Source organism: Haliaeetus leucocephalus, unplaced genomic scaffold (assembly GCF_000737465.1).
Source record: "Haliaeetus leucocephalus isolate CR32 unplaced genomic scaffold, Haliaeetus_leucocephalus-4.0 Scaffold148, whole genome shotgun sequence".
NCBI classification, from domain to species: Eukaryota; Metazoa; Chordata; class Aves; order Accipitriformes; family Accipitridae; genus Haliaeetus; species Haliaeetus leucocephalus.
The window spans coordinates 199,538-227,235 of record NW_010972584.1 but is presented as its reverse complement, the minus strand read 5'-3'; the positions used below and the strand labels follow the sequence as shown (position 1 = coordinate 227,235).

General features: G+C 55.5%; 1 protein-coding gene across 1 annotated transcript in view; it reads left to right on the top strand.

The window, feature by feature from the left end:
- Positions 1 to 27,698, top strand: part of BSN (bassoon presynaptic cytomatrix protein) — a 71,471-nt gene that overhangs the window by 36,658 nt on the left and 7,115 nt on the right. The window contains exons 3-4 of the mRNA XM_010561620.1: positions 20,369 to 20,803; positions 22,295 to 27,696. Of these exons, the coding sequence (XP_010559922.1) occupies positions 20,369 to 20,803; positions 22,295 to 27,696 (5,837 nt within the window). The remainder of the gene's footprint in view (positions 1 to 20,368; positions 20,804 to 22,294; positions 27,697 to 27,698) is intronic.

Here is a 27,698-nt window from a genome sequence, read left to right as displayed (position 1 = left end):
GAGGAGAGGAGCTGCCAACGGTGAAGTGTGTGGACATGCTTGGGAAGAAGCCAACGGTGATGCTGATGATGGGATTACCAGCTGGATGTGCATGTGTTGGGGATGGGCATTGCTAGCTCAAGCCAGGCTCTTGTGCCAGTTCCCTCCTTCCCACATCAAAACTGTTGCTGGTAAAGCCCAAGGGCAGGGCGAGCCTGCGTGGGCAGCGCAGCCTCCTGGTGCTGGAGGCACGTTGATAGCGTGCTGCTGAAGCAAGCCCAAACCTTCATCAGCCACGTGTGTGTTAGTAAAGGTTGCGTCATTCTCCAAGGGCCAACAGGACCTGAAAGACAGTTTTATGGTATCTACAACTCAGCCACTGCAGGGTTTCACCCTGGTTTAATAATGTTTCACATACCATGTACTTCAGCATTCAGTTTTTGCTGTGTGCTGGGATACCCTGTTTTTCCTGACTACACGTGTGTTGGGGCGAGCTACACGAGGTGAGGACTGTAACATCCCATCTCCCGAGAAGTATACTGAGTGTTGGAGAAAACGCTGCTGGGCAAGGGAAGAAAATCTATGCAAAGAAGTGGCATTATTAGTGTGGTTACAAGTGAACGCTTGGGAGTCAGCCAGCTGGGTGTCCGTTTTCTGTCTCTGTTAATTGGCCGCGGGCTTTGCTGAAGGGACACGGCCTGATCCTGTCAGGGCGGTGGTACTGCCCAGGAGGTGCAGGATGAAGAGCTGAGCCCTGGCCATCACCATCCCCTCTCCCTGAGTCTCCCTGAATTGCAGCGTAAACTCTGGTCTCCAGTGAAAGGAGACCCTTCTCCCCGGTTGAAAGGGAAGCCTTGTATAATTAATATTGTCAGGGTTTGGGGGTTCTGCACTGCCACAGTGCCCAAGACTCAGCAGAGCTCTGGTGCAATGTGCCCTGCACACAGTGATCCTCTTACCGGGCAATGTGGGCAGCAGCAAGGAGCAAGCAGCGTGAGCCAGGGCACTTCAGCCTTTTATTTAAAAAAATAGAACCTCACAGCATGTTAAAAGCTAAAGAGCTGAATGGACCAAGGGGTGCACCAAGTGGCTGGCTGCTTCCTCCTCCTTCTGGCCGGGTTGCTGGGCTGATGAGCTGGGGAAGGTGGACGGTACCAGCCTGCAGCAAAAATAAATGCAAAAGTGAAAGAGAAAATGAAAGCAAGCTCTTTCTTTGAAGCACACCAAGGCTCTGAGCCCATGCAGGTCTCTGGAGATTTTGAGCGACGTTTCATTCTTACATTATCCAGGCTGGTTTTTAGTCTTGGTGGTGGACCTGTTAGCATGGCCCATGGCCACCTTGCAGCCACCTTTTGAATGATTTTGCAGATATAGGGGTCAGGAACTGACTGGAAACACTTGATTAGACACCTTTTTGGTTGACATGTGCCACTTAACTTGAGAGGGAAATGTTTCACAGGGACAGTTTGATTTCTGGAAGTCTGAAATGTCACAGAAGCTGGGTGCCCCAGGGCGGGTGCTGGCTGGCAAAACCCCAGGTGCTAGAAACTGTTTTGTTTTTATTGTTTATTTATACTTATTTTCTGCTCTCCCAAAGGAAATTCTTGGGATGGGTCCTGGGGACCCTCACCCTGGTGTGCGGAGGAGTTGGGTACCAAACCTTTACAGGCACTTTGATCCCCCCAGGGGGTTCATCTGCCTCTTCATCTGCTTAAAAGCTTTTGCACGCCTGCCGTCGTGGTATCCGGGTTCCTCAGTCTTGTGGACCCTGGCCTCCTCTGCATGCGTTTTATTCACAGAGCAAAAGAGGGAAAGATACGTCCCTGCATTTTCCACTCCCCGTTTGTTTCCCAGCTTTCAGTGAACCTGTTCAGTGCAGAACATCATCTCTGCCCCTGCCATTTAAACTGAAACAGCTTCGTTTTCCTACATGTCTCTTTTTTTTGCTATAAAATGTGCCTAGCAGCAGCTGCTCTGTTGGGCAGACTGAAAGCCACGCTGCAGCTCCCTTGGTGCTGATACAGGATTTCTTATAAAGCCTGATGCTTCCATAGTCTCATTTTTCACATAAGGCTGTAAAGCAGCTCCTTTCCAATAATCGGAAGTGTAGGAGGAATTAGCTGGGAGGTGCAGTTATTAACGTAAGTGATTGTAATTATAAGCCGAGGCATTAACATAGATGCTCATGCCTGATCCTGCAATGATTGCACTCTTTTCCATCTTTGATTTTTATCGTGTTTCTGGTGCCATGAGCGGGTGGAAAGGCTCGTCCAGCGCTTGGGCTGCTGCATGTCGAAATGCTTGGCGACTTGCAAGCCAGTGCCCGTGTTTGGGGCCGGGGGAGTCCCCATCTCCCCTCTTCCCTCTGCCTTTCCTACCCATTATTTCTGGCACCATGAGGTCTGCCCCCCAAAATGTTGGTGACAACTCTACTGCGGCGTTCGGGCGAGGGGGTTCCACGCACGGCACGTCGGGTGCTCCCTGGCCCCACCGTCCATCCTGGCCGTGCCCGAGCTCGGGGAGCCCTGCCGGGAGCTGGGCTGAGTACCGAGCCGCGTCGCTGGCGCCTGCAATGGCCTCATGGGCACGGCTGCTCCTGGGGCAAGGGACATGTCCCATCTCCCCCAGGGCCAAAATGTGGCTCTGCAGGGACAGGCGGCTGCTTTTCCTTCTCGCCTGCTCGCCCTGCCCCTGCTCTGGCGTTAAATAAATCATGTTAACCTAGAGTGCGTTGGAGAAGGATCTGATCACGTAGGCAATATTTAGAAGCCCCGGGGCATAAATCGTTCCATCAAATGTGTGATCGTTCCCTGAGAGAATGGGGAATTTTTAGGAAATGTCCCTTAGGAAGCTCACAAAGCAGAGGAGAGGGCCAGGGGCTGCGCTGGGGAGGGCTCCTGTGCCTCCAGAGGCTCACCTGCTTTCTAAGGTTATTGATTGCTCTAATACAAACTGTATTTCTCTCTAAAAAATTTTCCTGTTGTGCAGACGCCAGCATCAAAGAGCAGAAAATAACTGCCCTGGGGACAGCTTCTGCCATTCTGTTTGGCTCCTCTTAGGCTTGCTAGCTATATAATGTGCTAGCATAGGTACATTTGGGTAATGTCCTCCTTTAGTGTTTGGTGCATCACAGACTGTTTGTTGGTGAAACAGCAGATGCAAGGTTTTGTTGCATCCAAATTATCTGTAGAGTTATTTGGTAATTTGCTAGAATAATTTTTCTGGAGTTCCTTGATTTTAACCCATTATCCTTTTCTCCCAAATTCAGCTAGATCTGGCTGTAGCTGGGAAATGTCTCCACCTCCCAGGAGGGGCAGGGAAGGAATGGCAGCACCTTTTCCTGTCCCATGCCCCCCTGCACGTCTGCTCAGGGCCGATCACCTCCAGCATCAGGGGGTGATGACTGGGGATGCTGCCTGCAAGTGGCATCGGCATGGCTGCTCTGCCACCCAATTCATTTTAATTTAAAATCCCCCAAATTTTAAAGGTGATCCTGGCCAGGCATAAAAAACTGGATGAGAAATGGAACGCAAAATGAAAGTTTAAAGAGGGAGCATAGCCACGGCTTTGCCGTCCCCTCAGGAGACCGCTTAGCTCCTGTGAGTGGGAGCCGATGTACCTGCACTCTCAGAAAAGGACATCCAAAATTATTTATTATTTTGTACTTTGCCAGGAGTTTCTAAATATATTGCTTGAAATGGCACCTAGAGAAGTGAGATCTTCTAGAAAGTATGCAAAATGAGCAATCATAAGTAAGCAGCCCATTAAAGGGAATGCTATTACCTTCTCTCTGCGCCAAAAAAGTCCTCCTTTTGGGTAGGTAAAAGGTTGTTTGCAAACTAAGCAGTGGTTGTTTTATATTCCTGATGTGATCTGAAGTTGCCTGCTCTTTCTGGTGCAGTCACAGCCAAACATGGGCGCTCTTTCCCTGCAAGCACCTGCCTGCAGCGGGGAGCTGAAATCCCTGGCAAGGGTGATGCTGGGAAGCCAAGAGCTGTATGTCCCCTGCCTGCACTTGGGGTACCCAGGGAAATAGCAGCTTGCAAAGCTCGGCCTCGGGAGCCTCCTGCACTGGCGGAAGGGAATATGAAACTTATTGTTAAAGATTGCCTAATATCTTTGCGTGGTGGAAAGAAATTTGCTGGGGGTGAGCAGAGGTGTAGTCCAGTGCTCAACTCACCGCCCAGAAGAAACGCTTCTCCCTTCTGAGGCTGTTCCTAGAGCTGATTTTAAAAGCTGTTTAGGAGCTCCTGGAAATGATTCCCCGACAAAGCAAATCGTTTCAGCTAATTAAGAACCTGATGTGAAAGCCCCAGGTAATACTTTGCAACTTAAACAACTTTCTGGGGCGTTTGGAAGAGAAACAATTTTAAAGGCGCAGCTGCTGGAGTTTTGTTTTCTGTGTTGGTGGGCAAGGCGGAGGCAGAGATCCAGGAGGACGTGGCTGTGGTTATTGTGGGCTTCCCTGCCCTGCCCCGCAGTGCTTCATCCTGCCGGTCATGGTGAATGTAAAACCGGACAAAGGGGACAGCAGGGAGGCTTGGGCTTCACGGCTCTCGTCGGGTCCCACATGGATGGTGTCTGCCTCGCAAAGCCTTTGGCACCATCTCCCCAAGCATCCTGGTAGCCGCGCTGGTGGGGTACAGTCTGTGGGGTGCAAGGAGGCTGAGCTGCTGCCCAGCACTGGGCACAGGGCAGGTGGGAGATAAACCATCTTCTCAACGTGCCCTGGAGTCCCTGCTGCTAGACTGGTCCCCGTGTGCTGCTGTCACGGTCCCCGGCTCTGCAGGGGTTCAGAGAGGAGGAAAACCCAGGGTGGTCTCCAGAGCATCCCCTGCATTTCAGGCAGGGCAGATCCTGGGTGGCAGCCCTGAGAGATGTTCAGGCCCAGCCTTGCAGAAACCCATGGTGGCATCAGCGAAGAGAACGGTCCCAGCTCCCCACAGCCCCATGGGCAGGAGGCGGTGGAGCCGAGACATCTTTTCACCGGGACTGAAAGCCTCTGTGAGGGCTCTGCTTCCCTTTGCTGAGGATTATTTCAGTTCTGTTTGTGCCTCACCAAGGCCATGCTGAGCCAACGCCAGCTGTCCCTGCCAAGCGGTATTTGGGAACCAGGGCAGGCTTCTCCCTGTCTCTGTTCTCCATGGCTGTAGGTCCCCCGCCAGGGAACCCCTGAGCTGCCTCAAAGCTCATCCTGGCTACGACCGTTAAAATGCACCAAACCTCCTCGGCAGAGCACGGGGCTTTATTTCAAAAGCCTTCTCTTCGCTTCTGCTTTGCCTCCTTATCTTCCCACTGCCATCTGCTCTGTCTGCTAAAATAAGGCAGCGTGCCGCGGATGAGGTGTGCTGTGCTCAGGGAGCCCCACGCCGCCCTGCCTGGGCTGCCCCACCACCGGCTCAGCGTGACGGCTTGGCACGCGGGGACCCTCCGCTGGAAATCTTCTGCCGTGGCCTAGGGGAAGCTGCTGCTGCTGAGGGTAGGGTTTGTCCCCCTCACTTTCAGGTTTCTCTCTCCACGCTGATGGAGAGAGTGGTACCCACCGAGGGTGGCTCCTTGCAAGGGTCTTGGCTTCTCATCCTGGAGATGCTCATCTCGCACCTGGGGCAGGTGATGACTTGCTGAGACTGGCTGCCCAAATTTTAGACAGTTAAGTGAAATGAACCCTACATTAAGAGACCTTAAGTCTGTAGAGAACGGCCCAAGTCCTTCATGCCTCTCTTGGCCCTTGATGCCCCCTCCCATGCTCTCCTTGTGGAGGAGTCACCATAGGGGAATGGACACGGGACCACCTTCACCACCCTCTTCCTTGGCATGATGAAGTCTCAAAGGTAGATTTTTCTGAGAGCCCCTTTGCACCTGACGAAGCAAATGCCTAGGACAGAGTTGGACGGGAGTTGCTCGGTGCCCTGCAGCAGAAATGGCACGGCAGAGTGAGGTTCTGCATCAGCTTTTACGTTTCTCACAGCACAAAACCAAAAAGAAAGGTGAGGTTGGGAAGTGGGGAGAAGATATTTTGCACAGTTAGCCCAGAGACCTCATTGCCCTGGGTTACTTGAAGCAAGGAGTACAACAAACCACTGGAACCTGGAGGGAGGATTTGGGGAAAGTAGAGACATCTTTGGGAGTGATAAGAGGACTTTTTTAATTTAGAGGTGTGCTTTGGGATCTTCAGATGGTATCTCTGAATACTTTGCGTTTTCCTGTGCCACACCTAGAAGCTTTTGGCCATTATTTGTGCTGTGACTGGGAGATAACCAGCAGGCAGTCTCTGATCTCTGACACGAGTTTTTTGGGTTTGGAGGTTTTTTTTGTTAGGATATTTTTAATTGTTTGGAGCACAAAAAGCACCTGGCTCCCAAGCCTGCTGAAGCAGAAAAGCATTGATTTCAGTGGGATATGGCTGACCCAGAGAACAAATATTCTCACACACACCCCCCCCAAGTTTGGCAAAGAAATGAGGTTGGGAGTAACCCCTGAAAACGTCAATGTGGGTGTAAGGATAGGACCTGCGCTGTGGGTTTGCCTGTGGTTCTGCAGGCTTTGGCTCTGTCCTAGCCAAGGCTGCATCCAGGCTCTGGAGCTGGGCTGCCTGGGCTGAGTGGGGCCGAGTGCCATCCCGGCGCTCCCCAGCTTCTGCAGGCTCGGACGAGGGGGCTGCGGCGGCAGATCCCGCTAGCTGCCGGGAATGAACACCCGCACTGCATGGAAAGGGCTCGCTGTCTGCAAAGGAACTGTGAAATTCCCAACTTTACATAATTTCCTGATTTACTTGGAGCTGTTAAGTATGACCAACAGTCATCTGTTTGCCGAGAGCAAATCAGATGTCAGGAAAAGAAGAGCAAACTAGAGCCAGGCAGCAATATTTTTAACAAATCTGGGTTTTTCTTCAGGCTGGAAGTCAGATGAGTGTTGCCAGCCTTCAGAGGAGCAGGTTTCTACAGTGGCCTTGAACTACTCTTGAAGTGGAGCTTCTTAAATTACTTAAAGGGTTTATATGAGGTGGTTCCTCCTGTGGTTTCAGGGAGCTAAGAGGTCCCACATGCATCTGTCTGTCTTTGCAAAAAGGGCAGCTGGGGAAGGAAATGCCGTAACAGATGCATTTTATACTGAGCAAAGATTCACATGATTTTAAAAATTTTTTTAAAAGCAACCATTTTATGTGGACTTCACCATTTCATTTTGTTTTGGCTTCTTAGCTTCATTCTTGCTGATTGAAAATCTCAGCTCTTCTATCCTGGCACCTGTAGCCGCTTCCTGCCTCCTGGCTGCGAAGAGACCTGGCACTGCTGGTGGGAACATCCATCCAGGTTGGGGTCAACATCAAATCACCACATGGCAGCTGGGGAGCTATCAGCTATTTTTAAAATAAGTTAAAGTTAAGTTAAAATAAGGGGTTATCTGAAAATAAGCTTAAGTTTTAAAATAAGTCTTGAAGATGATGAAAATTATTTTGACCCACCAAGACATGTGCCCCCTCTGTAGGCAACTTGTGGGTTCGCCAAGTGTGCCCTTACAGTCCATGTTTTAGGCATTTTGGTGGAGTCAGGAACTGCACAGGAAGAGGACAGCTGGTGAGGAAAGGGAGGGAGATGCTCTCCCGATGAGGAGGGCTGGGAGGTGGACCCAAGTGGGTGGGAGACGCTGGCCGTGCTGCTCCAGCTTTGCTGTGGGCAGTGGGTGAGGGGATGGAAGAGGGTGTGCAAGGCAATGGAAGAGGGTGTGCAAGACATGAGTGCGGAAAGATGCTGATGAGTATAATTTGGGGAGTAAAATGGCTCATTCATCTCTGTTGTAACAAACCGTGCTTCTAGAACGTTTCTCAGCCTTTTACTGTAATAGTTTATTGACCTGCACAGAAGCATGAAAGATTATGAGAGTTAATTTTTCAAGCTTATCACTTGATTTATTCCATAAAGGTAGTTCATTTAATTAAAATATTTCTGCTGCTGAAATCAGGACTCACAATCTCAAAGCCTGGAACAGGGTATATGGCCTTTTTTGGAGCAGCAGTCATTTAATGGGGTCAAACAGCATTGCCCACAGAAACCAAAGCTTCCAGTTCTCTGAAAATACATGTATTTCAGGGCAAAAATCCTGGAGGGAGTCATAGAAATAGAAACAGAGCAGGATGGAGAAAGAGAGGACGGCAAAGGGCTGAAATCAGGGGGGTCACAGGTTATCCTGAGATGTCTGCCTGTGTCTGGGCAGCATTGGCTGCTCTCCACCCAAAGTTGAAGCCCTTGGCCTTTGGTGCCCTATTTTCCAAGTGCTAAACAGCCAGGAAAGCCCAGAGGTGACCTTCTGCTCTCTGGCAGAGCCTGGGAGAGCTGAGGACAACTGTTAGCAGATGTCTCCTCCGGTGGTGCATCTACCCAACATGCGAGGACCATGGGAAGGTGAATTTGATAGGTCTCAGTAGTACAGCCCTGAGTACCCTCAGCCACCTCCATGTGGGGTTTTTGGTCTCTGCTGATGTAGGGTTGCCTCCTGGGAAAATATTATAATTACGTTTAAAGTTTTGAAAGCATTATATGACTGTGCAGGTACTGCAGGACGTCAGTTTGTGATGTCCTCCGCTTCCAAGCCATACAACTGATGGCTCCCCAGCTTGCTTTGAAAATGATCCATTGTGATCACGAAATAGGTTCAAACCCCATTTGCTGCTGCTAGACTGGCTTGGGGGTGAAGGGACTGGGGACTAATCAGCTGATAATGGGAAGGAAGCTGAAGCTCCTGAAGAGGCAGATTTTCTTCTGGTTTGGAAGTGAGTGGCTGCTGCCTGATAGACACTTGGGGCTCTTTGCAATTTAAAAGAGAGCAATCAGACAGCTTGAATCTGCTTTTATCAGATGCAGAAAATTGCTAGTTGGATGGCTGGATATTTTAGTCAACACTAGTGCCTATGAAAAACCAAGGTTTTGATTAAATAAGACTTCTCTGATAAACTTAGCTTTTCTTGGATTTTTTTCTGTTCTGTTGGAAAAATGAATAGAATATTGTATTTTTTTTCTGCACAGTTTGGCCAGGTTTCTCTTTGCAAGCTGCAAACTTGAAATCTTCCACAAACAGGTTCAAATGGTTCCTGAAGAGACATGGTTATTTCATCAAATGTATGTGTGAAATAGCAGTGTGGCCATGAGAAACACCTTGCATCTACACCATGCCAGTGCACCAAAGGAAATTAGGATCCGTGGTGACCAGGGTATGGGCTCCGCTGGACCCGACGTACTTCTCCTGGGCGTTATTGCAGGATTATTATCATGCAGCCAGCGTTCAGAGATCCTCCTGCTGCTGCTAACCTTGGCTGAGAAATACATCCCGATAATGGGGACTGTTAAAGATAAGGCTGGCTGGCAGGCTGATAAATCTTGTTAAGCAGTACTACATCACAGAGTAAATTACAATGCATGGCCAGATCGATTCAAACAAAAATGAACAATATATTACTTCTTTATCGGTAAGGGAAAAAAAGACTCCTGCCTCCGTGCTGGTGGGTTTTAGTGCTGGATGCAGAGCTGAGTCGTGATGTTAGTGGTGGGACTTGCTGAGAAGATGTGGTTTCTCAGCGGGTGGATCCCTGGCAGTGCTGGAGCAGGAACCTGACGGGGTCCTCAGGGAGGGTGCTGGGAGCAACTGGTCTGTGTGTGGGCGAGAAGGGTTGGGGAGCCGGGACATGGTGGAGGACATGAGCCACGTCCCTCTCTCTATGTGGTTAAATGATGGTCATCACAGTCTGGTCTGTAACAAACGTAAATGATCCAGACAGCTTTATAAACGTCACGTTGGAGCAAAATGGGAAAATTGGAGCTTGTCTTCCTTGGGACAGCCATAGCTAATCTTTGAAAACCAGACCAAACCCTCTGCTGCTTTAATACTGTTGGCTGGATTTTACTGTGAACAGAAAATCTTCTTAATTCTTCATCCATTTGGATCCAGTCTCTTGGAACTGAGCTGGTAGTTAATTTAGCTCTTTTGCCGAGATAAAACAGAGAGAAATAGTAAGGTTTGGAGAAAAGGAAAACGAAAAGCCCTTTCAGCGTCTAAGACTTGCTCTCTTGTTCCTCCTATTTTTCTTACTCTCCGTGATTTTCCTTTTTCTTAAATATGCAGCGCTGTGCTCATGTGTTTCCTCCCGCGATGGCACCTTCAGGTGCCCAGCCTGGACGTGTTGTTTCTCCCACTTCTTTGAAAAGATACTCCATCTTGAGTCTGTCCCAGGCCAGAGGCAGCTTTATCTCCATTGGGGACATAAGGTCATGGTCAAGGTAGCACAAGATGCATAGTGGTAGCCAATGGCCAGGAAAAAAAGAGAGCACATTCAGATTGGAAATAACAACAGAGATAAATGAGTATCAAAGCTGCTGCCCAGCAGTGGCAGCCATGTGAAATCAAGGCTGTATTTTATCTGAACAAGTGCTGAGGGCTGACCTGGTGCAGAAGGTGGTGGGTGAACGTGTTGGGTCGGAGTGAGGATGGGCATTTCTGGTGGTCATGTCTGGCCCCAAAAGTAGTCTTTTCTTCAAATAGTAATGCAGAGGATGTCCCAAGTCCAGCCAGGGGTGGCTGGCCTCCGCGTCTCACCTCCTCACCATCTCAAAGCAAACCTGCTTGTGTTCATCTCCACCACCATTGCCATGCTGGGAGCTGGCATCTCTGCTTCCCGTTCCTGATGGCAGCTGGTTTATTGTTGGATGTCTATGTTATTGCTGGATGTCTATGTTATTGCAGAAGCATGGCAGTGACACCGATGCTCTGATGCTCATCAGACCATTCCGAGGGCAATGGATGCTCACCGCAGCCCTGGGAATTGGTCCCATGGCTTTTAGACAAGCCAAAAGCATCAAGTGCTCTCCTCAATATCCTACTGATTTTTTAAAATGTTTTTTTTTTTTTATCTAATGAACTGGAAGGAAATATGTTGAGTGGGGAGGGATGTCTATATATATTCTGCAAAAGCACCGGTTTCCAAATTTTGGACAGCTGTGTACCCTTTTTTAGCAGCCCCTTCACACAGCCCACACAGCACCCAGGCTCTCGCAATCGGGCTCGTTTGGAAATATGCTTCCTTGATTGCAAAATAGTTTCAATCCTCTGACTTAGAAACATTCTTGCCATTCGAAAAGATTTTTTTTAAGCTCTGAAAATACAGAAGGTGCTTCCTGCTGCAGCAGCTGCCCTAATTTTGGAGGTGGTGGAAGGTGGGCAGGGGCCAGAGACTAGCCAAGGAGCCTGGCTCATGGCTACGGCCGCACAAGGATGCAGGTGCTGAGATGCTCCGAAGCTGGGCTCTGCTGGATGCTGCTGGCCTTGGGTGCTTCGGCTGGATGCCAGAGCCAGGAGGCTTTATTCTGGGGTCCTAGCCGGATGATCCAAACAGGTTGTCCAACCGGCCTCTTGGCATTCAAGTCAGTCAAGGTGAGCTTCTTTCCCAGCTCTGTGGAGTAAAATTACTGGGGCCGGACAGTGAAATAACAATATCGAAAAGTAGTCTAAGCTTGACTCTAACACTGCAATTCCTAATAACACGGGGGAGTTGATGGCCTTTTCCTCTAGCCTCTCTCAAGCCAAATTTGGGAAGGACCCTTGCTGGGAGCCCTGAACAGCTCAGGAGACAGCAGAGCAGCATATGCATATGTCCACAGGTTAGCGCCTCAAAAAGCCCATCAGTTTTCTGCAGATCTCTACTTCTCTGCAGGAGGGGCTGCCCAGGATGGCAATGCCCTGACCTCGGAGCACGGCTGCTGGGATTTGCAGCTGGGCAAGAAGCCACAGGTGAGTTCAGCCTGGACATGCTGGTGGAAACCACATTTGCAGCTCTCCTATAGCCACAGAGGCTCGCGCCACTTTCTCCCCTCCGTGGCGGCGTTCACTGGCCCGGCCGTCGGCTGCTGCAGTGGAATAAGCTGGACTTGGCAAGAGCACAGCTATTCCTCGAAGGCGAGTGGAGGGGAGAGTTGCTATTACTCATCAGTCAAAGACTTTCAGCTGGAATAATCCTCCACTGGCTATGCAGTGTATCGAGCCGCAGAGTGGGAGGCTGTGAATGCCTTGGGGGCTATTTCTCTGACCCTCACTCTCTGCTGTGGAGGGTTGGTGCATCCCTATTGTGGCCAGGAGCAGGGGAGGAAAAAAATCCCCAGCACGAGGCATGTGCAGGGGGAAGGAGAAGGGAGAGCCAAGGAAGGAGGATGCTCCTGGGTGCTGCAGGAACAGGACTGCGATGGGCACTTTGGCACCTGGCTCTTGTCCAGCTCCCCATCTCTGCTTTGCCTTCCCATCTCCGTGACACTGGTAAAGGGGATGGGTGGTACGGCAGACACCACTGCTCCTGCTCCAGGTCCCCTCCAGGTAGCTTTGGCTGGCAGCTGGGTGCAAGGGAGGGAGCACTGGTGCGAGACACGGCATCTCCCCTGCGGCTGCCGTGGAGCTGGGGTGGGGAGCTGCCTCTGCCCATGTCTTTCCCTTCCCTCCCAGCGTGGCTGATGGCAGCCCCAGTGCTCAGCCATCATGTGCAACTTCTCCCATCTTGTCTTTCTGTGTCTTTTTTCCAACTGGGAGAGGTCCCAGACAGAGAAGGAAGAGGGATGGAGCGGACCAGATGGGAGGCAGAAAACGAGCCCTGTGATGCAGAGCTCATCGCAGTGAGCTCATTACCCTGCGCTGCTTTTAATCACGTTATTGCAGTGTGAAGGCCACTGATACATCGCACATATCTAAAATAGAGCTGGGGAGGGACTGTTGGCTCCATCAGCCTGAGAGAGGCCACAGGAACAGATAAGAATAGGCTGATGCTGGAAAACACATCACTGAGTTGCTTAGTCAAATGCTATATTTAGCAAGGGATTGAAATAACTGTGGTGGTTTTCAGCTGGGCTAATCTGTGAACCCTGGTTGCACTAATACTTGCCCAGTTAATGGTAATGAAGTCAATTAGTGTGGAGCAGTTGGCAGCCAAGGAAACTCGGCTGTGGGAGATGTGTGCGGTCCCCTCGCTGCCTTTCCCTGCGGACGGTCCCGGGAGCCCACGACTTTACGCTGGGGGAATGCTGGCTCTTTGCTGCTCTGCCTACAACAGCCTCCCGCGAGGCAGTGGGAAGGATGCGCAGCAACTCCCCGGGGAGCCCGCCAGCCCCCCTCGCTCCCCCAGCCGGGTAGACATCAGCGTGTGGCCAGCTGGGCTCCAGAAACACGACCTGCTCTGCTGAACGGCATTTGAGAGTTGCATTTAGCGCTCCTTTTTTATTTACAGATTTTTATATATATATATATATATGCATGCGTAAACTTCAGAAGCAGCACGCGTATGCTGGCATAAATGCAGCTAGCAAGCACAAGCGCAGGCAGCTCCACATCTAGCTCGTATGGGATTTTGAGGGTGTTTTTATGGGGAAGAAGGGCATGATCAGGGCAATAGCATACCCTGCGCTTTCTGCCCTGTCCTGGAGGCAGCTGTCCCGTGGCGGTGTGTGAACACGTGCGTGTGCACAGCCAGCCCTGCCTGTCCCCCCGGCTCTCCGGGGCTGCCCCTGCCTGCCCGCTGCCTCCGGTCCCCCTTGGTCTCAGTCCCCTCCTGGTGCTGGGGCCACCCGAATCCTCTCTGGCCTCTTCCCACCACAGGCGCAGTTCCGACACACGTCTCCTGCGTTTGCTCCATCTCGCCTCCCGATCTCTGGTGCTTCCGCCATCACTGCGCGTTTCCTCGCCCTCGTTTCAAATCCCATCACTGCCTCAGCCTCCTAGGAGAGATAAGGGCTGGGGCGGAGGTAAAACCAGGCCCGTGGTTATTTGCTGACGGCACACGAAGTTAAAAACACCCTTTGTGAATGTGCTGTGGTCGGGACCGTAATGTGCGTCCTCCCCTCCATAGGCGAGCATCTTGGAGAAGCGTCGGTTGGCACGGGTTGGCACACTCCCCCTCACCTCCTAAAACCACAGCGGCTCAGTCGAAGGGGTTTGGCAGAGGTGTGTGGTGCCATGGGGAGGTGATTTGGAGGGGCTCAGGAGAGTTCAGCTCTGAGAATGGGCTGAAACCACAGGGGAACAAGCATTAGCCAGTGCTCGGGCAGTGGCATCTGAAGTGAATGAGCACCGGCGTTCACCCGGGGAGGCTGTTGGCAGAGAGAACATCTTCGCCGAGGGGAGGGAGGGCGCAGGAGCTCTTAGAGGATGGAAAACCTGCCAGCCAGACCCCAGGCACTGCCCACGATGGGTCTGAAACAGCCCTGACTTCCAATGATCAAGCATGACTCAGTCCCTTTCCTTTAAAACTGCTAAAACCCATCTACAATACAGAGCTGTGGTGTTCTTAGCAGAAGGATGGGAGATGGGATCATATAGTGAGATGCCCCCATTTCTGCTGTGGAACGGTGCGTAGAAGGTGTCTGGGTGTCAGGAGCCCTCCTAAACGGGAGGTTTTCTGCAAGCAGGGCTGAGAGGAGTGCTTGAGAAGTGATTTTGTGAGGTTCTTGTTGTTAATTTGGATCTTGATTCAGATACCAGAAGTGTTTTCCATATTTTCCAGGCACCCATCTGTCACAGTGATGAGCCCTGCACAGTACTTGTCAGCAAATAAATGAAATATTCTTGTGAGATTCACCGCATTTAATGCTGGGAGATGAGATCTGGCTTGTGAGATACTTATACCTCATGCTACTTATCTTATTTTGTACAGATTTTTGTCCTGGTATTTTAATAGATATTGTTTTGTTTGTGTAAAATAATACCCTAGAACATAAATAACCGGGCAGAGTCCTAGGGATGATATTGTGGGGAGCGGTTTGCGCTGGGATGAAGACCACGGCCGTGCATCTCCCAGAAGCCGGAGAGGTTGCAGCGAGGGTCTTGGGGGTGATGGGGACGGTGGGACTGGCAGCCAGGAGCTAACTGGGGAAGCTGGGAAGCCTCTGGGACTGCCAGCTTCCACCGAGGTTCTCAGACCTTTGAGTTGCTGAACAGGGGATTTGTGCGCAACCGTGATGCTGAAGCGCGCTGGCTCCATCGTTAAAAAAAACCCCAGCGGCGCTGGGGGATTCAGCATTTAATTAACTTGCCAAGCGGTAACGTTGACCAAAATTACATGGGAAGACTGCTATTTTAGTTAATTACAGTTTTGTTGTTGCCCATTAGTAAATTAAAACAATTGCAGGGTAAAACCTGGCAGAGGTTGGCGAGCGCGGCTGTGGCCACCTGCCAGTGGATGCCAGAGCTCGGGGCGGGGAGCTGGGCGCAGCCCCCATGCACGCAGCCCCCCGATGCACGCCAGCCCCGCGTCCCCTCCCTGCGTATCGCCCTGGAGTATTGCAGCAGCAGCCCCGGGGGGCTCCCGTGCGAGCAGGGCTGCCGCAAATCCTCCCTCGCCCCCCCGGGAGGGAGCGCGGGCAGCCATCGGCACGGCAATCGCCGCCCCTTCAGTGGAACCTGCGGGAATTGCGGCTGCGTCCTGCATTTCCCAATGCTGCTCGCGTGAAGTGCAGATAATAACCGGGATCATTGTCACCGCTCGGATGCGATGCCTTGAACGAAGCCACCCGCTTCGGTCGCTGGCTGGGGCTGCCTTGCACCCGGGGCTCTGTCCTGCCCCTAATGACCACAGGAGCTCCCTTTCTCACTCTAGAAACCTCCTAGAAAACTCCTCTGCAAATCCCAGTGGTTTGGGGGCAACGAAAGCTGGGAGGACGAGGGGTCAGGACGGTGACCCTCCCAGGGTGTAAGCTGATAACCTGGCTGGGCTGGGCAGCCCCCCAGCACCTTCGCCCCAATGCCTGCCCAGCTGGCCGGTTTCCAGTGCGCCCTGCCGTGCCAGCGCCTCTTCATTTAAGATGGCATCTCAGGCGAGCTTTGGTTTCATCCCTCTTTTTAATTATTGATGCTTTTCTCCGCCTGGAGCCCTCTCTGCATCCCGGCGGCATCGCCTGTGCGCTGCCAGTCTTCCCTGCACATCGCGGTCTTCACCGGCCCCGGCTCCCCATTGCCTGCGCTCTGCGTGGTTAAACCCCCCCATGCCCATCACCACAGTGCACCCTCGGGCAGCAAACCTCGGTGTCGAGCAAGCCCCCATCCTTGTCCTCATCAGGGCCATGGTTTCCAGCATCTTTAAGCATGGAGACTCAGACAGGCACTGCTGTGCCTTTGCCGTAAGCTCCTTACCCGCTTACCGCCCCAGCGAGGGGCACCCTGACTTCCTGGGCATCCAACAGCTTGGACATGTAAAGCACTAAATACAGCCTAATTATTATTATCTTCATGGGATCTGGTTAATCTCGATGGGGATTTACAAGCTGTTAGCAAATCAGCCGGTCGTCGAGTGTTTGCATTTTTCCAGGGGTAGCTTAATCCCGTTGGCCGTGTTAGCTGGGAAATGCCCGTGGCCAAGTTCTACGTACGGGGGAGCTGCTCCAGAGCCAGTCCCTCTGAGAGGGAGCAGAGGTGCTGCAGGATAACCAACCAAACACTGAACTGACAAGGCCGCAGGACCGCGGGAGAGGGACGGGTCATTCGTCACCGGCAGAGCGCGGGGCACTGGGACGGGGCTGTGAGATGCCTCAGGCACAGCATCTTCACTGAGCCCCTGGTTTTTTAGCATCCAGCAGCATGACGGGTGTCAGTGCCAGGTGTTAGTGGGGCTGCAGAGGTCTCTTAAAGATGGGGACCAAGAGCTCGGAGAGGTTTGCCAGAGATGTTCCCACCGGGCGCGGGCGGCTTTGCTTGCCTCCTGTCTCCATGCAGCTGCTATGGGTAGGATTTCTTGCCCCCCACATGTGCGTGTAGGAGCCAGGCAGCTTGCAGCTCATGCTGCTGGAGGTATTCACTGCAGCAAGTGCCAGGATGTGATGGCAAATGCTGCGCTGGCTGCTGCGGCACGGTGTACACACAGCTCCGCGCAGCACTGGCTGCTGACGGCACCAGGGGCTTTTCTACAGCTCAGGAAAATTCAGTCATCCCTTTGCTGCTTTTCTGCCATCCGAGGCTATAACCACATAGTGATTTTCCACAGGGGTTCAGACTAAAGCACGGGGTGCTGGACTGTCAGCAGGGTCTCCCCAGCATGGGAGACCCCAGAATTGCCAAAAGAAAAGCCTGGAAAAGAAAATGCAAACTCAGTATATGCCAGTCTGTCATCCTGGGCGTCTCCCGGGTCTTGGCCAGCACCTCTCACGGCTGGCGAAGGCTAAGGGCCAGCTCCACCTGTGACCTTCCCTGATTTCTGCCTTCCCTCTGTACCTGTACCTTTCTGCCTGCTGTGAAAGGCAAGGGGCATTTCAGAGTGGAGTTCCACAATCTTTTTGGCAGGGCTATTTTTACTTGAGATTGTTCCCTTATTGACTTTCCGGTGCGGTCCCATGAAGAGTCAAGCTGTCACATCTGTGAGAGCAGGATGGCGGGGCGAGCTGCTCAAACTGGGGCAGCTGCCAGGAGGAATGGCTGCGGAGCCACAGCTGGGAGGAACCTGAGGGAGGATGCTCAGACCAATCTGCGGAGCCATCAGATCCCCATGGCGCAGATCAGTGCTGTGCTCGCCTGGTCTTGGAGGACCCCTAAGCCTCATCCTGATGAGATGACACCAGCAGGTCCTCTCCGCTGATGTGCTGCCGTGCACCGTGGTGCTGTCCCTTACCTGCATGGACTCAGGGAGGTGCTGGTGGGGGAGTGTGGGGTCTCCAGTCCAGCCTCCCACGCAGAGCATGGCAGTCACAAACACAAGGGACTTTGTCTAGCAAGGTCTTGAACCCCCTCCAAGGGTGGAGAGCCCACGGTGACTGGCCCAGGCTGCACCACTCCCTCAGCAAAGGGGCTTTTCCTAATGTCCACCCTGAACCTCTCCTCTTGGAAAGCACGTACATCTGTACCCAGGCAAACCTGAACAAAAGGAGTGTATCCGTATGGGAGGCTACATGTTTTGGAGGGTGTCCTGCCATGGTGGTTGTCCCAGCAGGACACCGGCCAGAGCATGTGTGACTCCTGCCTCTCCACGGGCACAAGAGCCACCTCCTTGGATGGGACCTGGTTGGCACTTGTGTCTGCGGTTGGCACTTGGTGGCCAGCGTTGGCCTTCCATGGTCATCCTTGGCTTGAATTTTGCCCTGGAAGGGCAAAAGCAACTGTGCCCATCTCCTCGTCTAGAGCTTCCCAGCCACCATGGTCTGGCAGGGTGGGACATCAGGAGCATGAGCAATGCCTCATCCAGGGAGTGTGTTATGGGCCTGGATGGGGCAGGCTGGGTAGTTCAAGGTAGGCTGATCTTCTCTGGTTCCCGCAGGACCAAGCAGGGAACCGGCACGATAGTGTGGCAGAGAGGGACAAGCAGGAGCTGAGCTCTGCATCATGCCTCCCCCTTGCTGCTAGCATCAAGGAGGGAGCTTTGGTGAAGAAAAATGGGATTCCTGAAAGAAAAATGAAAGGCCGCGTATTTCCATGAGGCAGGGATTCAATTTGTGTCACACAATCACATTTCCTTCTGCAGTCTGAAATAATTACACAGCGGAGCAGGGTGAGGAGATCTGATTCAGAGGCACAGGGACAAGAGCGAGTTCTGAAATAAAAGAAGACAAATGCAATCATTAAGATACAATAGGCTGCACTTGCCCCTTAATTAGACTTTCTTTTTGATTAAGCAGTAATTAAATATTACCATGCTGAAAGGGATTTTTTTTATGGCCCTCCGAAGCCCTAATATATTCTTAAGATGTTTGTGTGAAGAGCAGGGGCTGCTGCAGGGTGGTGGGGATGGGAGGGAGGACATTGCACGCCCGCCCTTTCCCCACAGAAGCAGCCCTCCTGCCCCTCTGCTCCCCGGAGAGCGTGGGCTGGATGGCTGCTCCTGGTCCAGATTGCTGTGTGAGCAAAGAAGTGTCTGTGGGGAAGCCCACTACTCCCGGCCACCACCAGCTGTAAAGCATCTCCAGCATCTCATCAAAACGGGGGGACTCCTGGGTGTGGGTTGCAGGTGCCAAGCCCATTATGCTGCTGCTGTCCCGTAGGTACGGCTTGCAGAGTCGTAGAACAGAATCGTAGAATTATTTAGGCTGGAAAAGACCCTTAAGATCATCAAATCCAACTGTTAACCTAACACTGCCAAGTCCACCGCTAACCCGTGTCCCTAAGCACCCCATCTATATGTCTTTTAAATACCTCCAGGGATGGTGACTCAACCACTTCCCTGGGCAGCCTGTTCCAATGCTTGACTACCCTTCAGTGAAGAAATTTTTCTTAATATCCAATCTAAACCTCCCCTGGCACAACCTCAGGTCATTTCCTTGAGGCCATTTTGATGAACCTCATCTTCTACATGGAGACCATGGCCTCTGTGGCCCCAGGAGATGCAGCTGACCTGCAGCCCCAGTCCCAGGCTGGTCCAGCTGAAGACCAAGACTACTCCTCTGACAGCGTGACAGGTCCTCTGGGGCCAGCCGCCCCCCGAGGTTGGCCACCCTGAGCTTTGGGAGCAATGGATCAGCAAAAGAGGAGTCTGGCAAAAGGACCTGGAGCATATCAGGCTGTTAGCAGCAAAACCAAAAAGATTTAAGATAATGAAACATCAAAAGGGAAGGAAATGTCAGGCCCCTATCCCTGGACATTCCTGGGTGAGTAAAAATAGCCCTTGGACGACCCAGGGGGGGAAAGTGCTTCTGGTCTCTTAATGCAGAGCCCCTGCCGTAGCCCCGCGGGCTCTCTGCCACTCACAGCCCCGTTTGCAAGCTGCTTTTTCCAGGCCATAAAATGACGGCTCTTGCTGAGAATTTCACTAGATGAGATTGTCTTGTTCTTTTCCCGCACAGCATGTACTTTGGGTAATATCTTTGGGAAATTTTTGCGTACTTGTGTACCCAGTATTTTCTGATAACCTAGAAAAAAAGATCCTTAAGTATTATGATTATGCTATTAAACCTTTATTGTATCGAGCAAAACAAATCAGTGTGAGAAAGAAACTGTATGGAGCCTGAGAAGTGTTAGGCTACAAGAGCAATCTGCCTTCACTGTTTAATTTCATTTAAAACCGAAATACCAGCAAGACTGGAGACGAAAAGAGCCAGTGATGCTGAGGTGTTGTGGGAAAGAGTTTGAAATCCCTGTGTTGTAGCCATGGTCCTTCTGGCTGAACCCCCAAGGTCTGGATAAGGGTAGGGGTAGGTTTAAGGTGGATGGTAGGTCTCTTCTTCTAGGTGGTTTGTATGGTACGGCTCAACGCCACGTGAGCCCCTCCGTAGCCTGCACTGGTGTTTCAGTGCTTGCCTGCTCACTGCCTGGCCTCTCCGAAGCCAGTTATTTGGTTTGGGTGGGCTAAGTCCTTTGCACCATCGCCATGTGTCCCATCAGCTGAACTTTGCGGTGATGTCCCTGCTGGGACGAAGCTCCCAGAGTTTGAACAGAACTTTTCTCTCTTTTGCAGAAGAACGAATGGCTGTGCTTGAACTGCCAAACTCAGCGGCTGCTTGAAGGCAGCCTCGGCGACCCTGCCCCGATGCCGCTGCCTGCCCCAAAGCAACCGCCCAGCGGCTCCCCACGGCACCAGCCGCCAGCCACCGGCCAGCAGCAGAGACCGCCTGCACCAGTGCCCGCCGAGCCGGCGGCACCCCCCGAGCGGCAGCCCTCACCCGCGAAGAGCCTCCAGGCTGCCGAGCAGAGCAGGACCCCGAGCCCTGCCCCAGCAGAGAAGAAGCCCCCGGTGCCGACAGAGGAAAAGCTGCTGCCCAAAGCTGCCCCAGAGCCTTCCAGAGCTCCTGAGAGCGCCGCGCCGAAGGGGAAGAGCGTGACCCCCAAACCAGAGGTGGAGAGCAAGGAGAGCCGGGCACCCTCCGAGGCACCGCGGGCGAAGGAGCAGGAGGTGAGCTCTCAGGGTGCGTCCAGCTCCGAGCATCCCTGGGGACCATATCCAGCCCAGGGCTGGCGTGGCACTGAGCCATGCCTTCACTGGCGGCTGTGCTCAGAAACAGAGGGGTTTATTCCAAGTCAGAGCAGAAACGGTGTCCTTGAGGCCATTTGCCTTGGGAAATGGCCTTTTGGGAAACCATGAGCTCAAAACACTGCTGTCTCGGCACTTCCAAACCACTTAGGAACTTTGCAGGCTCTGTAGCAGCACGCTGGTATTTGCCTTCTCTTTGTTACGATTACATCAATTTGGGCATAACACAATAGTTAAGGTTGGCTTTGGCCTTTGGATTTGTTTTAAAACAATATAAGGGCAGTTGACTTTGTTGTTGAATGGAAAACTCATTTCACATTTCATGTTGCAGCAGCAGGCATTTTTCAAGTTCCTCATCCCACCTTTTTTAAAATTCAATACAATCTGGGGAAACATTTGGCTGCTTTGGGATGGTTTTCCCCCGTGAGCAACCATCCCAGCAGCAGCCAGCACAGCTCCCCACGGGGAGGGGACGTGGCAGGAGGTCCCCCACCAGCTGGGAGGGGATGGCTGCCCCGGGGAAGAGGCACCTCGCATCCCAGTCTTCTGGCTTCCGAAATCAAGTAAGGTCAATGGTGCCTCCGTGGGGGTGATGGGCCCTGCCGGTAGCACTGGGGCCAGGAGTGACGGCGCTTTCCCTGCGGCTCAGAGGCTTGCCCCCATGCTGCCTAATGGTAATGTCAGTTAAAAGGCCTGTTTATTTCTGCTGGCATCTAACGAGGATCCTGAGGGCCGCCCTGCTTCTAAAGGCTGCTTTGCATGACTGTCAGTCAGGGAAATTAAAGTTCATTAAAAGGCGGCCATCCCCCATGGCTGCCGCCGGCAAAGCTCCTGTCCCGTCAGTGCCACCGCACCAGGGGCACTAGGGCTGCCCCCTCCCCAGACCCACACCCCATTACCAGTGCTTGGGCTTCTCCCCGTGCAGGCAGCTGCCTGCCTGGGGAGAGCGGCAGGCAGCTCTGCCCTTGCATCCCTTCCCCAGGAACGCGCGTGTGGCCATTGGTACCCTGAGGCTTATGGCTGGGGCTCAGCCACCACTGGCTCTCTAAGTAGTGGGTAGTAGAAAAATCGATATTGCCATTAGACAGCCTTCTCGTGTTAGTTATCGGGGAGATAACACTGATGGGGCCCAATTTTTTAAACATATTTATGAGTCCCGTGATGCCTTTGCCCCCAGGGGCATTTGCTGTGCCATCCCCTGCTTGCAGCACACTCCATCACCTGCTTTCATTAGCGCGCAGACAAATTGCTGACGAGCCATTGAGGGGGGGACACACAGGGCAGCCCCCAGTCTTCCTGCTGGGCTGGCTCTCAACGCTGCCCAAATCTTCTGCGTGCTCCCCGGGGGAGGATCTGGGGGGAAGCAGCTGTGGAGCCGCCCAGGTCTGACGCTGTGCTCTCGCTCACCCGCAGGATGGGAGCAAGCCTTACCCCCCGGACCTGTCCCGCAGCCCCCAGAGCCTGAGCGACACCGGCTACTCCTCCGACGGCATCTCCAGCTCACAGAGCGAGATCACCGGCCTGGTGCAGCAGGAGGAGGAGAAGCTGAGCGGCACTGGGCTGGCCGGGCAGAGCCCCCCCAGCCCCTCAGAGCTCACCAAGCTGGAGAGCAGCATGCGGCCCCTCCTGGAAGGCCGGAGCGCCCCGCCGGAGCCCGCCGAGCGCGGCAAAGGCTGCCCAGAGCCGCGGGAGGAGCAGCGGCAGCGGCAGCGGCCACGGTACCTCTCCATCACCCCCGAAGCCTTCGACTCGGACGAGGAGCTGGAGGACATCCTGGAGGAGGATGAGGACTCACTGGAGTGGGAGAACCAGCGGGAGCGGCGGGAGAGCGCGGAGTCCTCGGATGAGTTTGGCAGCAAGCTGCGGCACGACTATGTGGAGGATAGCAGCGAGGGGGGCTTCTCCCCAGTGCCCCCCCGGCCCAAGGGCCGAGAGGCGGAGGTGAGCGACGAGGAGTTCATGCGGAGGCAGATCCTGGAGATGAGCGCGGAGGAGGACAACCTGGAGGAGGAGGAAGAGGAGGACGAGGAAGGCTACAGGCGCCCCAAGTACGGCGTCCCCAAAGCCGGGCAGAAGGCCGAGGTGGAGAAGGGCAAAGAGCCAGCGTCAGCCAAGCGGCGCCTGCAGCATGGTCCTGGCAGCCTGTACAAGGAGGAGAGGAAGGACCTGGAGGCTGGGGAGGGTGACGACTTGAGCACGGCCCAGGGCGGGCTGCGGCGCTTCAAGACCATCGAGCTGAACAGCACAACCGGCTACGGCCGGGAGATGGAGATGGGCCAGGAGGCGGACACCAGCCTGGACCGGGAGCCCGAGCTGGAGATGGAGAGCCTGACGGGCTCCCCCGAGGAGCGCTCCCGGGGCGAGTACTCCTCCACCCTGCCGGCCACAACGCCCAGCTACACCTCAGGCACCTCACCCACATCCATCTCATCCCTGGAGGAGGACAGCGACAGCAGCCCCAGCCGCCGGCAGCGGCTGGAGGAGGTGAAGCAGCAGAGGAAGGCTCGCCACCGCTCACACGGCCCCTTGCTGCCCACCATCGAGGACTCATCCGAGGAGGAGGAGCTGCGGGAGGAAGAGGAGCTGCTGCGGGAGCAGGAGAAGATGCGGGAGGTGGAGCAGCAGCGCATCCGGAGCACGGCACGCAAGACCAAGCGTGACAAGGAGGAGCTGAGGGCCCAGCGGAGGAGGGAACGCTCCAAAACCCCCCCTAGCAACCTCTCTCCCATCGAGGACGCCTCCCCCACGGAGGAGCTGCGGCAGGCAGCGGAGATGGAGGAGCTGCACCGCTCCTCCTGCTCTGAGTACTCGCCCTCCATTGACTCGGAGGCTGAGAGCTTTGACACCGTGACCTCCAAGCTGTACAAGTCAGGCAGTGAGTACAACCTGCCCACCTTCATGTCCCTGTACTCCCCGACGGAGAAGGGGGAGAGTGGCCCCAGCCAGCCCGCCAGCAAGCCCCTCAAGAGTGCTGAGGAAGCCTACGAGGAGATGATGAGGAAGGCGGAGATGATGCAGAAGCAGCAGGTCCAGCAGGTCCAGCAGGCCCAGCCGGCCGTTTCCTACAGCGGCACCTACCAGCAGGTCAGCTACCGCAGCACCGAGGGTCAGAACGGCTTTGAGTACCAGTATGCTGAGGAGTACCGGTATGACGGCGGCCCTGCGCACCCCTCCCAGCCCGGCTACCCAGGCACCCTGCCGAAGGCAGGAGCAGTGTACGAGGAGATACTGCAGACCTCACAGAGCATCTCCAGGATGCACCAGTCCTCCTCCTTCGACCTGGCCCTCGAGCAGGGAGAGAAGGCAAAGGGGCAGGAGGAGGTATACCAGGAGAAGCGCTTCCTCAATGCTGAGAGCGCCTACGCCGACCTGATGAAGCAGAACGGCGGTCCGCTCACCCCTGGCACCAGCCCCACGCAGCTCTCCGCTCCTGTCTCCTTTGCTGCCTCTGACAGCAGCACGGGCAAGGCCATTCCCGACGTCCGGGTCACCCAGCATTTTGCGAAAGAGGGGCAAGACCTAGCCAAGCTCCAGAGCACCCCGGCAGCGCCCAGCCCGGTGTCCAAGGCCGCCACCACTCCTTACGCCTACAGCAAAAGTGCCAGCATGGTGACCACAGCTGCGGGCGGCCCCGGGAGCGCGCCGCGGAGCTACAGCTCCCCGGCTCCAGAGGCCCCATCCGTAGCCGGCAGAAGCTACAGTCCGGTGAAAAGCACCGTCAGCTACGGCTCGCAGACAGAGGACACTGGCAGAAGCAAGGCGGCGGTGGAGATCAGCGTGCAGACGGCCAGGGAGAAGCTCCCGGCTGCGAGCGACGGCAAGCCCCCGCCACCCAAGACGTACCCCTTCTTCAAGAGCTCCAGCCCTCCGCTCTCGCCCACCTCCCCCACACAGAGTCCCACCCACACCGCAAAGGCCACAGCAGAGTTTTCCACGCAGACGCAGAGCCCCTTCCTCCCCTACGAGAGTCCCACTGCCACCGCTGCCGGCCCTGCCGCCTCTTCCCCCATGGTGGCACAGGGGACGCAGACGCCGCACCGGGCGGGCTCGCCGCGCCTGGCCCGGCAGCCCTCCTCTCAGGATGCCCCCTTTATGCTGATCACGCTGGCGGCTGACGCGGCCAGCCAAACCAAGCCAGCCAGCTCCGGCTCCTTGACATCCCCCACCTCGTCCCCCACCAGGCCGAGCCGGCAGCTGCCAGCACACGGCTACAGCCAGGCGCCGGAGCCAGAGCAGCCGCTGGGTGCCTATGTCAGGGCACAGCCGGTGAAGGAGCACGCCCAGAAGGCACCCGCCGTGACTTCAGCCGCCGACGGCATCACGGGGCTGTACAGTTGGGGAGCGCTCCCTGCGGAAAACATATCCCTCTGCCGCATCTCCTCCATCCCCGGCACGTCCCGGGTCGAGCCAGGGCCCAAGGCACCGAGCACTAACGCCGTGGACTTACGGACTGCGCTGAAGTCCGCACCCATCATCATAACAGACCAAGGCATGGACCTCACCTCCTTGGCCACCGAGGCCAGGAAGTACTGCCTGACCTTGGACCACATCCCAAGCCGGCAGTCCACAGCCATCCAGCCCTTGATCATCAACCTCAACGCCCAGGAGCAGCCCCATGCCATCATCGCGGCAGCCAGCACCGCCGGCCTGGCCATCGCCTCCCCCATGCTCCTCTCGCAGCCCAAGCAGCCCGTGGTCTATGGAGACCCTTTCCAGAGCAGGGTGGACTTTGGGCAGGGGACTGGGAGCCCGGTGTGCTTGGCGCAGGTGAAGCAGGTGGAGCAGGGTGTCCAGACGGCCGCTGTCAGAGCCAGCGGGGCAGCCGGCGGCAAGCCCGAGCCCGCCGCTGCCTCCCAGACTAAATTTGCAAGGTACGGCGTGCCGGGCCAGATGGTGAAGAAGGACGTGCTCATCACGCAGACCGGTGGGGCACAGAGCGTCGGTGGCCTCCCGCAGCCCTTCCCACCGGAGCCAGGCTCAGAGCTGTACCGGGCAGTGCCAGTGGAGCTGAAAAGCCAGAGCCCTCTCCTTGCCCTGGGCAGCAAGAAGTCCCAGGTGATGATGGTGCAGATGGAGGAGGCAGCAGCCAGCCCGGTGACCAAAGTGCTGAAGGAGGAGCCGGCGGCCAATGTGCTGGACCTCACGGGCGTGAAGCCAGAGAGCCAGGTGGCCTGCTGTGACGTGGTCTACAAGTTCCCCTTTGGCAGCAGCTGCACTGGCGCTTTCAACCCCACCTCCAAGATGCCAGAGAAGAAAGCCGGGGAGGTAGTGGCACCCAGCCGAAAAGCCAGCGGGCCCCTCTACGGCAGCAGAGAGCCGGAGCTGCCGGAGACCTTCCCCTACCGAGAGCAGCCTGCCCCGGCGCCTGTGCTCTACGAGGAGCAGAAGTTTTACCCCGCCGGCACCTTTGGCCGCCTCTACTCCTCCATGTCGGACACAAACCTCTCTGAAATTGGGATGAACTACTACCCCACAAAGGGGGATCAGCCCTTCCCCTCCCCGGCAGGCGATGCCGCCGTGGACCTCAGCACCATGAAGCACTCCTACAGCGTGGGCTTCGCCGAGGGGGGTTACCTGGGCCAGGGGCTACAGTACGGCTCCTTCTCCGACCTCCGCCAGCCAGCAGAGCTGCTGGGCCACCCACTCCCCATGCGGAGGTACAGCTCAGCCTCCAACATCTACTCCGACTACCGCTTCTCGCCCCGGGGGGACCTGGCCAGCTTCCAGGAGTCCAGCCTGGCCCACTACAGTGCCACCACGGCCCGCGAGATCAGCCGCATGTGCGCCGCCCTCAACTCCATGGACCAGTACGGGGGCCGGCACGCCAACGGCCCCGACCTGCTGCCCTATGGTCCCGGTGCCGGGCCGGGGGGCACGGGGGGGCTAGCAGCTCAGCAGCAGGGTCCCGCGCCCCCCAAACCCGGCGGGATGTACAACCCCACCTTCCCCGAGGGGCGGCAGGGCTTCGGCAGCCTGGCGCAGTACAACATCCCCGGCGTCCGCCTGGGCGCCGTCCGGCAGATGTTCCCTTCCACCGCCACCGTGCGGGCCGCTGACGGCATGATCTACTCCACCATCAACACGCCCATCGCCTCCACGCTGCCCATCACCACCCAGCCCGCCTCGGTGCTGCGGCCCATGTTTCGCGGGCTGTACAGACCCTATGGCCCGGGCGGCGTGGCGGCGGTCCCACTGGCCAGCCTGGCCAGGCTGCCAGTCGTCACGCCACGTGTCCCGCTGGCGGCACAGGGCCTCTACCGCTACCCGGCCCCCAGCCGGCCGGCCCCGGCCGCCTCGCTGATGGAGACGCCCGTCTACCTGGGCAAGCCCGTCAGCACGGCACCACCGGCGGCAGGTGCCGGTCCAGCTCCCAAAGCCCCCGCCGCCCCCACGGCTGGCTTGCAGAGAGCGGAGCCGGCAGGGGCTGCTCCCCGTGCCGAGGGGCCAGCGGCCCCGGTGGCCGGCAAGGACAGCGGGCAGGCGGCCGCAGCGGCCAAGCCACCGCTGGACGGGGCTCAGCGGGAGGAGCGGGAGCGGGAGGAGGAACGGCAGCGCAAGCAGCAGGAGCACGTGCTGCAGCTGGAGCGGGAGCGCGTGGAGTTGGAGAAGCTGCGGCAGCTGCGGCTGCAGGAGGAGCTGGAGCGGGAGCGCGCGGAGCTGCAGCGGCACCGGGAGAAGGAGCAGCTGCTGGTGCAGCGGGAGCTGCAGGAGCTGCAGTGCATCAAGCAGCAGGTGCTGCAGCAGCAGCAGGAGGAGCGGCACGCGCAGCTGGCGCTGCAGCGGGAGCAGCTCGCCCAGCAGCGCCTCCAGCTCGAGC